At 44.0% G+C, this 15,999-nt stretch overlaps 1 protein-coding gene and 1 pseudogene across 1 annotated transcript; both read right to left on the bottom strand.

The window, feature by feature from the left end:
* Positions 1 to 4,594: 4,594 nt before the first annotated feature.
* LOC147215645 (E3 ubiquitin-protein ligase TRIM21-like) lies at positions 4,595 to 9,191 on the bottom strand (annotated as a pseudogene).
* A 3,515-nt stretch (positions 9,192 to 12,706) lies between these two features.
* Positions 12,707 to 15,564, bottom strand: LOC147215644 (E3 ubiquitin-protein ligase TRIM21-like). The gene has a single exon (XM_086178802.1). The coding sequence runs from the start codon at positions 15,562 to 15,564 to the stop codon at positions 13,921 to 13,923; it is 1,644 nt and encodes a 547-aa protein (XP_086034928.1). The 3' UTR covers positions 12,707 to 13,920.
* Between the last annotated feature and the right edge of the window lie 435 nt (positions 15,565 to 15,999).

Here is a 15,999-nt window from a genome sequence, read left to right as displayed (position 1 = left end):
AACACAGGAAAATGCTTCCTGAGACTCTCAACCCATGAAATGATCCTTTAGCCCTCCCGGTTTGATCCATTTGGTCTGACAACTTTTCCAACGTAACACCATGAAAATGTCTTGTTTTCTTTGGAGTGGCTGAGGTGCTAAACATGACGTTAGCAGCTGAACTCTGCGGATCTCACTCTTCAGACCCACTTCCTGGAAGACTGAAAGTGAAACTGCGGCAGTTTTTTTTTTATTGCAACATGATTTCCTGACTCTGTGTCCAATTCAATCCTACAGCCGTGTGTCAATCTGGTATGATATATTCTTGTCGAAATCTTCTTGTTGTCAGCAAGAAGATTTCGACAAGAATTCACAATGACCTGAATGACTGAGAACCACCAGATTGGTATGGAATACTTCCTTGTCTCTGGGCTTAAAAAAAAACATTGACGATAATGTTGTTGACAGTAACAGCAGAAAGGTGGGTTATCAAAGAGGCCTGAAGTGAGAACATTGAGTTTAAAACTTAAATTAAACACATAAATCTTGTCTTTTGAAACAATCGAGTAAAATAAAGTCTTAGCAGGTGGTCTTACTTGAGTTTGACTCGCAGATGAGAACTGGATGGTTGGGGTTTCGTCAGAGAATCCTCCTGCTGCAGCAACTCTCTCTGCCTAAAATACTTTCACTTTCACTTTAAGTGTATCACGTGGCTTCCGCAGAAGGGAGGAGTTTGCCCTGAAGCTTTACTGTTGAAGGGTTCTACATTCCAATTCTTCTTCTTCTTTCGACTTTTCCCGTCAGGAGTCGCCGCAGCGAGTCAACTTTCTTCATCTAACCCTATTCTCCGCATCCTCCTCTCTCACACCAACTATCTTCATATCCTTTCTCACTACATCCATAAATCTTCTCTTTGGTCTTCCTGGAGACCTCTTGCCTGGCAGCTCCAATTCCAGCATCCGTCTACCAATATATTCACTATCCCTCCTCTGTACATGGCCGAACCATCTCAGTCTGGCTTCTCTGACCTTCTCTCCAAAACATCTAACATGTGCTGTTCCTGACTCCTTCCTGATCCCATCCATCCTGGTCACTCCCAAAGAGAACCTCAACATCTTCATCTCTGCAACCTGTAGTTCTGCCTGCTGTTTTTTGGTCATTGTAACAGTTTCTAGTCCATACAGCATCGCTGGTCTCACCACTGTCTCTTACCACCTTTCCTTTTATTCTGGCTGATAGTCTTCTATCACATAGTACTCCTGAAACTTTTCTCCACCCATTCCAACCTGCTTGGATCCGTCTCTTCACCTCTTTTCCACACTCTCCGTTGCTCTGGACTGTTGACCCTAAGTACGTGAAATCCTCCAACTTCTTGATCTCCACTCCCTGTAGCCTCACCGTTCCACCCGAGTTCCTCTCGTTCACACACATATATTCTGTCTTGCTGCGACTAACTTTCATTCCTCTCCTTTCCAGAGCATACCTCCACCTTTTCCTCTACCTGTTGTCTGCTCTCACTACAGATCACAATGTCATCCGCAAACATCATGGTCCATGGGGATTCCTGTCTAACCTCATCTGTCAGCCTATCCATCACCATTGCAAACAAGAAGGGGCTCAGAGCTGATCCCTGATGGAGTCCCACCTCCACCTTGAACTTCTCTGTTACCCCTACAGCACACCGTACCAGTGTCTCTCAGCTAGCATACATGTCCTGCACCAGTCTTAAATACTTCTCTGCCACTCCAGACTTCCTCAAGCAATACCAGAGCTCCTCTCTTGGCACCCTGTCATATGCCTTTTCTAGGTCTACAAAAACACAATGCAACTCCCTCTGGCTTTCTATTAGCATTCTCAACGCAAATACTGCATCTGTAGTACTCTTCCTAGGCATGAAGCCATGCTGCTGTTCACAAATGCAGACTTCTGCTCTCAGTCTAGTTTCCACTACTCTTTCCCATAGCTTCATTGTATGGCTCATCAACTTTATCCCTTTATAGTTGCCACAATTCTGCACATCCCCTTTATTCTAAAAATAGGCACCATCACAGTTCGTCTCCATTCTTCAGGCATCTTCTCACTCTCTAAGATCCTGTTGAATAATGTAGTCAGAAAATCTACCGCTGCCTCTCCTAGACACTTCCACACCTCCACAGGTATATCATCAGGACCAACTGCTTTTCCACTCTTCATCCCCTTCAATGCCTCCCTTACTTCACTTTTACTAATTTGTGCTACTTTGTGGTCTACAATAGTCCCCTCTTCTACCTTGCCTCTCTTTCATTTTCCACATTCATCAGCTCTTCAAAATACTCTTTCCATCTTCCCATCACTCTTCTAGCATCTGTCAATACATTCCCCTCTCTGTCCTTAATCACCCGGACCTGTTGTACATCCTTTTCATCTTTATCTCTCTGTTTCGCCAACCTGTATAGCTCATTCTCACCCTCCTTACTGTCCAACCGAGCAGACAAGTCATCATACGCCCTTTGTTTTTTCTTTGCTACCTCTATCTCCCTGAACTCCTGTCTGTTCTCTTCAGCCCTCTCAGTATCCCACTTCTTCTTCGCTAACCACTTTCTCTGTAAACACTCCTGCACTTCCTCATTCCACCACCAAGTCTCCTTATCTACTTTTCCTCCAGATGACACACCAAGTACTCTCCTACGTGTCTCCCTGATAACACTAGCTGTTGTTGTTCAATCATCTGGAAGCTCACCCTGACCACCCAGACCCTTTCTCAACTCCTCCCTGAAAACCATGCAACACTCCTCCCTTTTCAGCTTCCACCACTTTGTCCTCTGCTCTGCCTCTGTCCTCTTCATCTTCCTTGTCACCAGAGTCATCCTACAAACCACCATCCTATGCTGTCTGGCTACACTCTCACCTACCACTACTTTGCAGTCACTGATCTCTTTCAGGTTACCTCGTCTATACAAGATGTAGTCTACCTGCGTGCTCCTACCGCCGCTCTTATAAGTTACCCTATGTTCCTGTTTTTTCTGGAAAAAAGTATTCACTACAGCAATTTCAATCCTTTTTGCAAAATCTACCACCATCTGTCCCTCTGCATTCCTATCCTTGATGCCAAATCTGCCCATTACTTCTTCATCCCCTCTAGTGCCTTCACCAACATGTCCATTGAAGTCTGCACCAATTATCACTTTCTCTTTTCTGGGAATATTCTGCATCACTTTATCCAACTCATTCCAGAACTTCTCCTTCTCATCAGATTCACATCCCACGTGCGGGGCATAGCCACTAACAACACTGAGTATCACACCTTCAATTTCCAATGTCAGACTCATAAGTCTATCTGACATTCTTTTCACTTCTAGGACGTTCCTAACAAACTCCTCCTTCAAGATAACTCCTACTCCATTTCTCTTGTCAGTACCATAATAGTACAACTTAAAGCCTGCTCCTAAGCTTCTAGCCTTACTACCTTTCCACTTGGTCTCCTGGAAACACAGTATATCCACCTTCCTTCTCTGCATCATGTCGACCAACTCTCTACCTTTTCCTGTCATAGTCCCAATATTCAAAGTCCCTACTCTCAGTCCCAGGCTCTTTCCTTTCCTCCTCTCTCTCTGCTTCCGAACACCCACTCCTCCTCCTCTTCTTGTTCTTGTTCTTCGACCCACAGTAGCCCAATTTCCATTAGTACCCTGTAGGTCATCAGTACCAATGGCGGTCGTTGTTAACCTGGTCCGCGACCGATCCGGTATGGTATAGTTTTGGTTGACTCGCATGTTTGGTTTTGGCAAACGTTTTACGCCAGATGCCCTTCCTGACTCAACCCTCTGCATTTATTCGGCCTTGGGATTCTACATTCCAGTATATTTGTTTATTTGAAGATCATGGCAGCATTTTGACAGCAGATGCAGGGATGGAAACAGTGCAGGTGGCTGTTTCACCTCCACTTACCCACAGTGTAGTCAAACTGTTTCACAAGAAATTTCCCCATCGATCCTCTCGATTTCTTTTGACATAAGAATCATTGCCGACTTCTTCTTTTCGACCACATCCGGTCCTTTGGCTGTCCCTGACCGACCCGTGTGAGGTATGCCCGAAATGAGAAAGTATCGATCTAAATGTTTTCATTCATAGACATTAACCGCAACTAAAACTGAATTGCTTTTATTTTTAAGCTTTTTTGAAGGTTTCTTTTTTTGAACAAATTTATTTTCTTACATAATAAAGCTTCTTTTTTTCCCCACAAATTTAGTGTGCACATTGAGAACATAGCCACAGTTAGCCCTCTGTCCACTTGTGCTAAAAGACAGTTCAATTCAGAATGTAGAGTTTTTAACCAAAAACCCCCTACAAAGTATTGAAGACAGATGTCAAGCCATGAGTTTAGTTTTTTGGGAGCAGATTGCAGTGTTGAAGGAGTGCAACTTAAAACATCATGACCAGATGTATCACACAGACAAATAAAAACTCTTGGTGATGCTGACTGGACACGGATATCAGAACTTTGCTAGCTGAGCTGAAATAGCAGCGAGGCTTTTTTCTTTTTTACCAACTTCCCTAATGTCTAACAGAGCACGCATGGCAAAGTCCTGTTGAGGTTCCTGAATTTCTGCGGTGATCTTGGATCATTTTCCCCATTTTCTACTTTGCATCACAGATCAACGATAAAATATATGACAGGAAAAACAATAATACAAGTGAAGATCCATGTATGGATGTAGATGGTAAAGGTATCAAAATTTTCTATGTGAAGAATTGATAGGATATCCCTTCGGTAATATTTGAAATGGATGATTTTCCCAAGTGTACCGTGAGCTATTGATCTACCTTGTGATCATTCAGGATGAAGCAATTTGATTGACAGGACAGATGATCAGAGGGGAGGAGTTATGAGTTCCACCATAATACACAGGACAGAAGAAGGGTTTGAGTTTGTCAGTGAAGTTGCATCACGTGAAGGTGTAGATGAGAACTGCATTATCTACGTCATAGAAGGAGACCAGACCCTGGTCGTGATCCACAAACACCCCCACTTTCTGAGGGCAAGATCTGAGAGAGAGACGGACTGGCGGATCATCATAAGCATAATAATTATATTTGAATAGCAAACGTAAAGTCCAGGAACCCTCCTGAGGTCTGAGTTTGAGCCCCTCCTTCCTCTTGATGGAATCTCCAGCAACTCCTATAATCCATTCAGGTTTTCTTCCAACATCAACCTTGAAGTAAAATCTGCCTGAGGAGAAACTCTGCTTTCCCAAAACACAACAGATTCTGGAAAACCTCTTTGGGTTATCAGGAAGATTCCTCTTCCCATCAGTATAATAGACTTTTTCCCATCTTAAGACAAGATGAGTTGAGGATGAGTTGCATCAGGATCCAGAGTCACATCCACCTCAAACTGCCGAAGACTCTTCATATAGGCATCGATCACCTTCCTCATGTCTTCTCCAAGTGTCTTTCCCATCCACATGCACACTTTTGGAGGATCTTCTCCTCGTTCAATTGGGAGATTTGGTGTTCTCATTGTCCATTTTTGTTGCTGTGCTTACTGCAGTGTTGTCCTATATTAGGTCCATCTTCATCTCACCTCTTGGATGGCCTGCGGGTTTTTTTTTCTCTTTTTGCTCTTTATAATAATTTCGGGTATCACTTGTTAGTGGGTCAAGTGGTTTGGTTAACTACCCCTCCACTCCCTGCTGCCATCCAGTCTTTCCTGGCTGAACTCCAGTCTTCCCTGGTTGCCAACTGCTCTGTACACAGTAGTCACTGTGTTACCAGAACTTCAGTAAACGTATAGGTAGATGAAACTTTGTGCCGGGCATCTTTGCCTGTTGCATCTCCTCCAGTGGCCATGGGTGAGCTGCAGGGTCAACAGCTGCAGGGTTATCAGCCAGGGGCCACCGTTCATCAACGTTTCGCCCCTTTAATCCTGGACATCTACTTGTGATGGGGCAGTGAAAGGGACGTCTCCTTGTCACTCCTTGCAGCTGACAGGCGTTACCCACTGTTGTTGGGGTTAGTTCCTCTTTCCCCAGCATCCGTGTTTCCTCCTGAGCCAGAGCCAAACGGTGCCTTTCTCTACCTCCTCTGCCACCTCTTGAATTGCGTTTTTTCAGCTTCCCCCAGTCACTTCTAGGTCCCTCAAGACACATGGTTTAGAGCCCCACAAAGGACCTGCATCCCACCTCAACAGGGTAGATGTTGGTCTTCCAGCCACTCCCCGACACTTGGCAGCCAACTTGGCAAATTTGGTCTTCTTGTGCTGGAAGGCGGCCTCAATCCCTTCCGGATGAGAAACTGTGAGTTTGATAAAGTATGCCAACCTTGCATTGGTGGACTAAGCAACAACGTCACAAACACACACACGCACACGTACACATTTACACATCACCAAAAATAAATCAGCTGCACTCACTGGTTGTTACCTCATTTGTATTTGTTTTTATTTGAATGTATTCACAAGCTGAATTTTTTTAGCTATTTGAGCTCCGGCAGTCACTCTGTGATTTTTCTGATATTTCGTGATTTTTTACAGATCTTCAAGGGGAAGTCCTGCTGAGGTCCCTGTATTTCTGCAGTGAATTTAGATCTTTTATCTCATTTTCAACTTACCCCAAGGATTAATGATAAAATGTATTCAAGGAAAAACAATCATACGGGTGAAGATCCACATCTGGATGTGGAGAGTAAATGTATCAGCATTTTTGATTTGAATAATCAAAGACAAGATATGGCTTTTCTGATATTTGATTGTGACAGTAATCACAGCTGTGCAGTAATCTATTGATTATTATGATCATTAATATTAACAGGACAAATGGTCAGGGGGGTGGAGTTACTACTACTACTACTACTCTGGCAGTGTCTTCCTCACTCAGGCATGATTGTTTCATCTGTAGAACGTTCTGCTGTCTCTCCTGGATCATCAGCTGGATCCGTGCATTGGTCTTCACCAGCTCAGCTTTCTTTGCTTCACTTTCTTCATTCAGGGGAACAACATAGTAAGTCTCGTGGTCTGAGTAGGTGCAGTGGACGCAGATACAAGTCTGGTCAGACTGGCAGTCTGGTATGTAGCAACTATTAGCCCTAAGAGATTTCCGTTCATGCTAAAAGAAAGTTCCGTTCAGAATGTAGAACTTTGAACAAAACCTGCCTTCAAAGTTTTGCGGACAGATGTGAAGCCTTGAGTTTAGTGTTTGGGAAGCAGATTGCAGTGTTGAAGGAGTAAAACTTAAAATGTCATTACCAGATGAAACATGCAGAGAAATTCAAAAATCTTAGTGATGCTGACTGGACTCAGACGTCATAGTTTTGTTAGCTGAGCTGAAATAGCAACAAGGCTTTTTTACCAAGCTTCTGTAAGGTCTAACTGAGCACACAAATATTTCAGTTGCGCCAGTGATTTCTGATCAATGATAAGATATATTAGGGGGGAACAATAATGCAAGTGAAGATCCTTTTAGGATGTTGATGGTAAAGGTACCAACATTTCCTACTTAAGCAATCAATGATAGGATATCCCTTCAGTGATTTTTGAAATGGATGATTTGCCCAAGTGTAGTGTGAGCTATTGATCATTAGCTTGTGATCATTCAGGATGAAGAAGTTTGATTGACAGGACAGACGATCAGAGGGATGGCATTATGACTTCCACCATAGTACCCAAGATAGAAGAAGGGTTTGAGTTTGTCAGTGAAGTTGCATCTAGTGAATGTGTAGATGAGAACTGCATTATTGATGTCATAGAAGGAGACCAGACCCTGGTCGTGATCCACAAACACCCCCACTTTCTGAGGGCGAGACCTGAGGGAGAGAAGAACTGGAGGATCATCATTGGCATGACAATGATATTTGAATGTCAAACCTAAAGTCCAGAAACCCTCCTGAGGTCTGAGTGTGAGCTTCTCCTTTCTCTTGATGGAATCTCCAGCAACTCCGATAATCCATTCAGGTTTTGTTCCTACATCGACCGTGAAGTAAAATCTGCCTGAGGAGAAACTCTGCTTTCCCAAGACACAACCGTTTCTGGAAAACCTCTCTGGGTTATCAGGAAGATTCCTCTTCACAGCAGTATATTGGACTTGTTTCCCATCTTCAGACAGGAAGAGTTTAGGATGAGCTGTATCAGGATCCAGAGTCACATCCACCTCAAACTGGTGAAGACTCTTCACATAGACTTCAATCACCATCCTCATGTCTTCTCCAAGTGTTTCCTCCAGCTGAGACACTGCTCTCCCCACAGACCCCTCAAAAGGTGCTGGACAAACACTGACCTCTGTCCAGTCTCTGGTGTGTGGAGCCTCTTTCAGCTCCAGGAAGCTCTGCAGGAGGTGCAGGTGGTCTTCAGAGCATGAAAGCTGCTTCACCTCAGTGCTTCTGTCCATCAGCTGAGAGATTTCATCTTCCAGCTGGTGGATCAAATCCTCTCTCTGTCTCCTCTTCCTTCTCAAGTCTTCTTCAATAGTCTGGAGGAACTCCTTCAGACTCCTCTCAACAGACTCTTTCAGAGCAGTGAAGACCTGAATCCCTTCTTCTTTCTTTCTGGCAGCGTCTTCCTCACTGAGGCTGATTGTTTGTTTCATCTGTAGAACCTTCTGTTGTCTCTCCTGGATCATCAGCTGGATGTCTGCATTGGTCTTCACCAGCTCAGCTTTCTTTGCTTGACCTTCTTCATTCAGAGGAACAACATGGTGAGCCCGGTGGTCTGAGGAGGTGCAGTGGACGCAGATACAAGTCTGATCAGACTGGCAGAAGAGCTCTAGAGGTTTTTGGTGCTTCTCACACATCCTGCCTTCCAGGTTCTCCACAGGGTGGACCAGCTGGTGTCTTCTCAGGGGTGCAGCTGTCATATGAGGCTCCAGGTGAGTCTCACAGTAAGAAGCCAGACACACCAGGCAGGACCTCAGGGCCTTCAGTTTGGTTCCAGAACAGACGTCACAAGAAACTTCTCCTTCTTTGGTAACTGGTTTCTCTGAGCTGCTGCTGCTGCTGGCTTTCTGTAGTTTGAACTCAGCGACCATCTCACGGATCAGAGTGTTGACCTGAAACTCAGGCTTTGTGTGGAAATGCTTGTTGCACAAAGGACAGCGATGACGGCTGTTTCCATCCCTGAGTTGATCGATGCATGTTCTGCAGAAGTTGTGTCCACATGGTGTGGTGACTGGATCAGTGAAGACGTCCAAACAGATCGGGCACATATACCGATCTTCATGCATCAGGACACTGGTTGCAGACATATCCCGACCCTGAGGATAAAAAAAGTCAACAATGAAGCCAAGGAGAGTTTGGTGAAGCTTAATGCTAACTGATCTATGTTTTAACAAAGGAATGGTAAGTTGGCGGTTGGTCACATGATCTAGGTCCTAAAAAATTGGAGCCCCAGATAAAAACGGGGAGAGAAGCAGCTGCTAAACACAGGAAAATGCTTCCTGAGACTCACAACCCATGAAATGATCCTTTAGCCCTCCCGGTTTGATCCATTTGGTCTGACAACTTTTCCAACGTAACACCATGAAAATGTCTTGTTTTCTTTGGAGTGGCTGAGGTGCTAAACATGACGTTAGCAGCTGAACTCTGCGGATCTCACTCTTCAGACCCACTGCCTGGAAGACTGAAAGTGAAACTGCGGCAGTTTTTTTTATTGCAACATGATTTCCTGACTCTGTGTCCAATACAATCCTACAGCCGTGTGTCAATCTGGTATGATATATTCTTGTTGAATTCACAATGACCTGAATGACTGAGAACCACCAGATTGGTATGGAAAACTTCCTTGTCTCTGGGCTTAAAAAGAAACCCATTGACGAGAATGTTGTTGACAGTAACAGCAGAAAGGTGGGTTATCAAAGAGGCCTGAAGTGAGAACATCGAGTTTAAAACTTAAATTAAACACATAAATCTTGTCTTTTGAAACAATCGAGTAAAATAAAGTCTTAGCAGGTGGTCTTACTTGAGTTTGACGCGCAGATGAGAACTGGATGGTTGGGTTTTCGTCAGAGAATCCTCCTGCTGCAGCCACTCTCTCTGTCTGAAATACTTTCACTTTCACTCTTAAGTGTATCACGTGGCTTCAGCAGAAGGGAGGAGTTTCCCTGAAGCTTTACCTTTGAAGGATTCTACATTCCAGTATATTTGTTTATTTGAAGATCATGGCAGCATTTTGACAGCAGATGCAGGGATGGAAACAGTGCAGGTGGCTGTTTCACCTCCACTTACCCACAGTGTAGTCAAACTGTTTCACAAGAAATTTCCCCATTGATCCTCTCGATTTCTTTTGACATAAGAATCATTGCCGACTTCTTCTTTTCGACCACATCCGGTCCTTTGGCTGTCTCTGACCGACCCGTGTGAGGTATGCCCGAAATGAGAAAGTAGTGCTCTAAATGTTTTCATTCATAGACATTAACCGCAACTGAAACTGAATTGCTTTTATTTTTAAGCTTTTTTCGAAGGTTTCTTTTTTTGAACGATTTTATTTTCTTACATAATAAAGCTTCTTTTTTTTCCACAAATTTCGTGTGCACATTGAGAACATAGCCACAGTTAGCCCTCTGTCCACTTGTGCTAAAAGACAGTTCAATTCAGAATGTAGAGTTTTTAACCAAAAACCCCTACAAAGTATTGAAGACAGATGTCAAGCCATGAGTTTAGTTTTTTTGGGAGCAGATTGCAGTGTTGAAGGAGTGCAACTTAAAACATCATTACCAGATGTATCACACAGAGAAATACAAAACTCTTGGTGATCCTGACTGGACACGGATATCAGAACTTTGCTAGCTGAGCTGAAATAGCGGCAAGGCTTTTTTTTTTTTTTTACCAACTTCCCTAATGTCTAACAGAGCACGCATGGCAAAGTCCTGTTGAGGTTCCTGAATTTCTGCGGTGATCTTGGATCACTTTCCCCATTTTCTACTTTGCATCACAGATTAACGATAAAATATATGACAGGAAGAACAATAATACAAGTGAAGATCCATGTATGAATGTAGATGGTAAAGGTATCAAAATTTTCTATGTGAAGAATTGATAGGATATCCCTTCGGTAATATTTGAAATGGATGATTTTCCCAAGTGTACCGTGAGCTATTGATCTACCTTGTGATCATTCAGGATGAAGCAATTTGATTGACAGGACAGATGATCAGAGGGGAGGAGTTATGAGTTCCACCATAATACACAGGACAGAAGAAGGGTTTGAGTTTGTCAGTGAAGTTGCATCCAGTGAAGGTGTAGATGAGAGCTGCATTATCTACGTCATAGAAGGAGACCAGACCCTGGTCGTGATCCACAAACACCCCCACTTTCTGAGGGCAAGATCTGAGAGAGAGTGACGGACTGGAAAATCAGTAAGAGCGTAAAAATGATTTTTAATCTTAAATTGTAAAGTCCAGGAACCCTCCTGAGGTCTGAGTTTGAGCGCCTCCTTCCTCTTGATGGAATCTCCAGCACCTCCTATAATCCATTCAGGTTTTCTTCCAACATCAACCTTGAAGTAAAATCTGCCTGAGGAGAAACTCTGCTTTCCCAAGACACAACAGATTCTGGAAAACCTCTCTGGTTTATAAGGAATATTCCTCTTCAAAGCAGTATAATGGACTTGTTTCCCATCTTCAGACAAGATGAGTTGAGGATGAGTTGCATCAGGATCCAGAGTCACATCCACCTCAAACTGCCGAAGACTCTTCATATAGGCATCGATCACCTTCCTCATGTCTTCTCCAAGTGTCTTTCCCATCCACATGCACACTTTTGGAGGATCTTCTCCTCGTTCAATTGGGAGATTTGGTGTTCTCATTGTCCATTTTTGTTGCTGTGCTTACTGCAGTGCTGTCCTATATTAGGTCCATCTTCATCTCACCTCTTGGATGGCCTGCGGGTTTTTTTTCTCTTTTTGCTCTTTATCATAATTTCGGGTATCACTTGTTAGTGGGTCAAGTGGTTTGGTTAACTACCCCTCCACTCCCTGCTGCCATCCAGTCTTTCCTGGCTGAACTCCAGTCTTCCCTTGTTGCCAACTGCTCTGTACACAGTAGTCACTGTGTTACCAGAACTTCAGTAAACGTATAGGTAGATGAAACTACAGCCTGTTGAATCTCCTCCAGTGGCCATGGGTGAGCTGCAGGGTCAACAGCTGCAGGGTTATCAGCCAGGGGCCACCGTTCATCACCGTTTCGCCCCTTTAATCCTGGATATCTACTTGTGATGGGGCGGTGAAAGGGACGTCTCCTCGTCACTCCTTGCAGCTGACAGGCGTTACCCACTATTGTCGGGGTTAGTTCCTCTTTCCCCAGCATCCGTCTTTCCTCCTGAGCCAGAGCCAAACGGTGCCTTTCTCTACCTCCTCTGCCACCTCTTGAATTGCGTTTTTTCAGCTTCCCCCAGTCACTTCTAGGTCCCTCAAGACACATGGTTTAGAGCCCCACAAAGGACCTGCATCCCACCTCAACAGGGTAGATGTTGGTCTTCCAGCCACTCCCCGACACTTGGCAGCCAACTTGGCAAATTTGGTCTTCTTGTGCTGGAAGGCGGCCTCAATCCCTTCCGGATGAGAAACTGTGAGTTTGATAAGGTATGCCAACCTTGCATTGGTGGACTAAGCAACAACGTCACAAACACACACACGCACACATACACATTTACACCTCACCAAAAATAAATCAGCTGCACTCACTGGTTGTTACCTCATTTGTATTTGTTTTTATTTGAATGTATTCACAAGCTGATTTTTTTTAGCTATTTGAGCTCCGGCAGTCACTTTGTGATTTTTCTGATATTTGGTGATTTTTCACAGATCTTCAAGGGGAAGTCCTGCTGAGGTCCCTGTATTTCTGCAGTGAATTTAGATCTTTTATCTCATTTTCAACTTACCCCATGGATTAATGTTAAAATATATTCAAGGAAAAACAATCATACAGGTGAAGATCCACATCTGGATGTGGAGAGTAAATGTATCAGCATTTTTGATTTGAATAATCAAAGACAAGATATGGCTTTTATGATGTTTGATTGTGACAGTAATCACAGCTGTACAGTAATCTATTGATTATTATGATCATTAATATTAACAGGACAAATGATCAGGGGGGTGGAGTTACTACTACTACTACTACTCTGGCAGCGTCTTCCTCACTAAGGCTGATTGTTTCATCTGTAGAACCTTCTGTTGTCTCTCCTGGATCATCAGCTGGTTCCGTGCATTGTTCTTCACCAGCTCAGCTTTCTTTGCTTCACTTTCTTCATTCAGAGGAACAACATGGTGAGTCCCGTGGTCTGAGTAGGTGCAGTGGACGCAGATACAAGTCTGGTCAGACTAGCTGTCTGGCATGTAGCAACTATTAGCCCTAAGAGATTTCCGTTCATGCTAAAAGAAAGTTCGGTTCAGAATGTAGAACTTTGAACAAAACCTGTCTTCAAAGTTTTGCGGACAGATGTAAAGCCTTGAGTTTAATGTTTGGGAAGCAGATTGCAGTGTTGAAGGAGTACAACTTAAAACGTCATTACCAGATGAAACATGCAGAGAAATACAAAAATCTTAGTGATGCTGACTGGACTCAGACGTCATAGTTTTGTTAGCTGAGCTGAAATAGCAACAAGGCTTTTTTACCAAGTTTCTGTAAGGTCTAACTGAGCACACAAATATTTCAGTTGCGCAAGTGATTTCTGTCATGTTTCTGATATTTGGCAGATATCCCTCAGGTCTTTGAGGAAAAGTCCTGCTGATGTTCCTGTATTTCTGCGGTGATCTCGGATCATTTTCCTAATTCTTTACTTTGCCTCACTGATCAATGATAAAATATATCAGGGGGGAACAATAATACAAGTGAAGATCCATGTATGAATGTAGATGGTAAAGGTATCAACATTTCCTACTTAAGCAATCAATGATAGGATATCCCTTCAGTGATTTTTGAAATGGATGATTTTCCCAGGTGTACTGTGAGCTATTGATCATTAGCTTGTGATCATTCAGGATGAAGAAGTTTGACTGACAGGACAGATGATCAGAGGGGAAGAGTTACCACTTCCACCACAATACCCAGGACAGAAGAAGGGTTTGAGTTTGTCAGTGAAGTTGCATCCAGTGAAGGTGTAGATGAGAACTGCATCATCCACGTCATAGAAGGAGACCAGACCCTGGTCGTGATCCACAAACACCCCCACTTTCCGAGGGCGAGACCTGAGAGAGAGATGGACTCGAGGATGATCACAAGCGTAATAATGATATTTGAATCGCAAACATAAAGTCCAGGAACCGCTGTATGGTCTGAGTTTGAGCATCTCCTTCCTCTTGATGGAATCTCTAGCAACTCCGATAATCCATTCAGGTTTTGTTCCTACATCAACCTCGAAGTAAAATCTGCCTGAGGAGAAACTCTGCTTTCCCAAGACACAACCATGTATGGAAAACCTCTCTGGGTTATCAGGAAGATTCCTCTCCACAGCAGTATATTGGACTTGTTTCCCATCTTCAGACAGGATGAGTTTAGGATGAGCTGTATCAGGATCCAGAGTCACATCCACCTCAAACTGCTGAAGACTCTTCACATAGACATCAATCACCATCCTCATGTCTTCTCCAAGTGTTTCCTCCAGCTGAGACACTGCTCTCCCCAAAGACCCTTCAAAAGATGCTGGATGAACACTGACCTCTGTCCAGTCTCTGGTGTGTGGAGCCTCTTTCAGCTCCAAGAAGCTCTGCAGGAGGTGCAGGTGGTCTTCAGAGCATGAAAGCTGCTTCACCTCAGTGCTTCTGTCCATCAGCTGAGAGATTTCATCTTCCAGCTGGTGGATCAAGTCATCTGTGTGTCTCCTCTTCCTTCTCAGGTCTTCTTCAGTGGTCTGGAGGAACTCCTTCAGACTCCTCTTAACAGACTGTTTCAGAGCAGTGAAGACCTGAATCCCTTCTTCTTTCTTTCTGGCAGCGTCTTCCTCACTAAGGCTGATTGTTTGTTTCATCTGTAGAACCTTCTGTTGTCTCCCCCGGATCATCAGCTGGATGTCTTCATTGGTCTTCACCAGCTCAGCTTTCTTTGCTTCACTTTCTTCATTCAGAGGAACAACAAGATGAGCCCGGTGGTCTGAGTAGGTGCAGTGGACGCAGATACAAGTCTGATCAGACTGGCAGAAGAGCTCTAGAAGTTTTTGGTGCTTCTCACACATCCTGCCTTCGAGGTTCTCCACAGGGTGGACCAGCTGGTGTTTTCTCAGGGGTGCAGCTGTCAGATGAGGCTCCAGGTGAGTCTCACAGTAAGAAGCCAGACACACCAGGCAGGACTTCAGGGCCTTCAGTTTGGTTCCAGAACAGACGTCACAAGAAACTTCTCCTTCTTTGGCAACTGGTTTCTCTGAGCTGCTGCTGCTGCTGGCTTTCTGAAGTTTGAACTCAGCGACCATCTCACGGATCAGAGTGTTGACCTGCAACTCAGGTTTTATAAAGAAATGCTTGTTGCACAAAGGACAGCGATGACGGCTGTTTCCATCCCAGAGTTGATTGATGCCTGTTCTGCAGAAGTTGTGTCCACATGGTGTGGTGACTGGATCAGTGAAGACGTCCAAACAGATCGGGCACATGTACTGATCTTCATGCATCAGGACACTGGTTGCAGACATATCTCGACCCTGAAGATAAAAAAGTCAACAATGAAGCCAAGGAGAGTTTGGTGAAGCTTAATGCTAACGGATCTATGTCTTAACAAAGGAATGGCAAGTTGGCGGTTGGTCACATGACCTAGGTCCTTAAAAATTGGAGCCCCAGATAAAAACGGGGAGAGAAGCAGCTGCTAAACACAGGAAAATGCTTCCTGAGACTCTCAACCCATGAAATGATCCTTTAGCCCTCCTGGTTTGATCCATTTGGTCTGACAACTTTTCCAACGTAACACCATGAAAATGTCTTGTTTTCTTTGGAGTGGCTGAGGTGCTAAACATGACGTTAGCAGCTGAACTCTGCAGATCTCACTCTTCAGACCCACTGCCTGGAAGACTGAAAGTGAAACTGCGGCATTTTTTTTTTTATTGCAACATGTTTTCCTGACTCTGTGTCCA

The sequence above is a fragment of the Fistularia commersonii genome, chromosome 31 (genome assembly GCF_037954325.1).
Source record: "Fistularia commersonii isolate RoL2024-O1a breed Wild chromosome 31, RoL_Fcom_v1.0, whole genome shotgun sequence".
NCBI classification, from domain to species: domain Eukaryota; kingdom Metazoa; phylum Chordata; class Actinopteri; order Syngnathiformes; family Fistulariidae; genus Fistularia; species Fistularia commersonii.
Note: the sequence above shows the minus strand (reverse complement) of the source record. Positions and strands in the feature narration are given on the sequence as shown.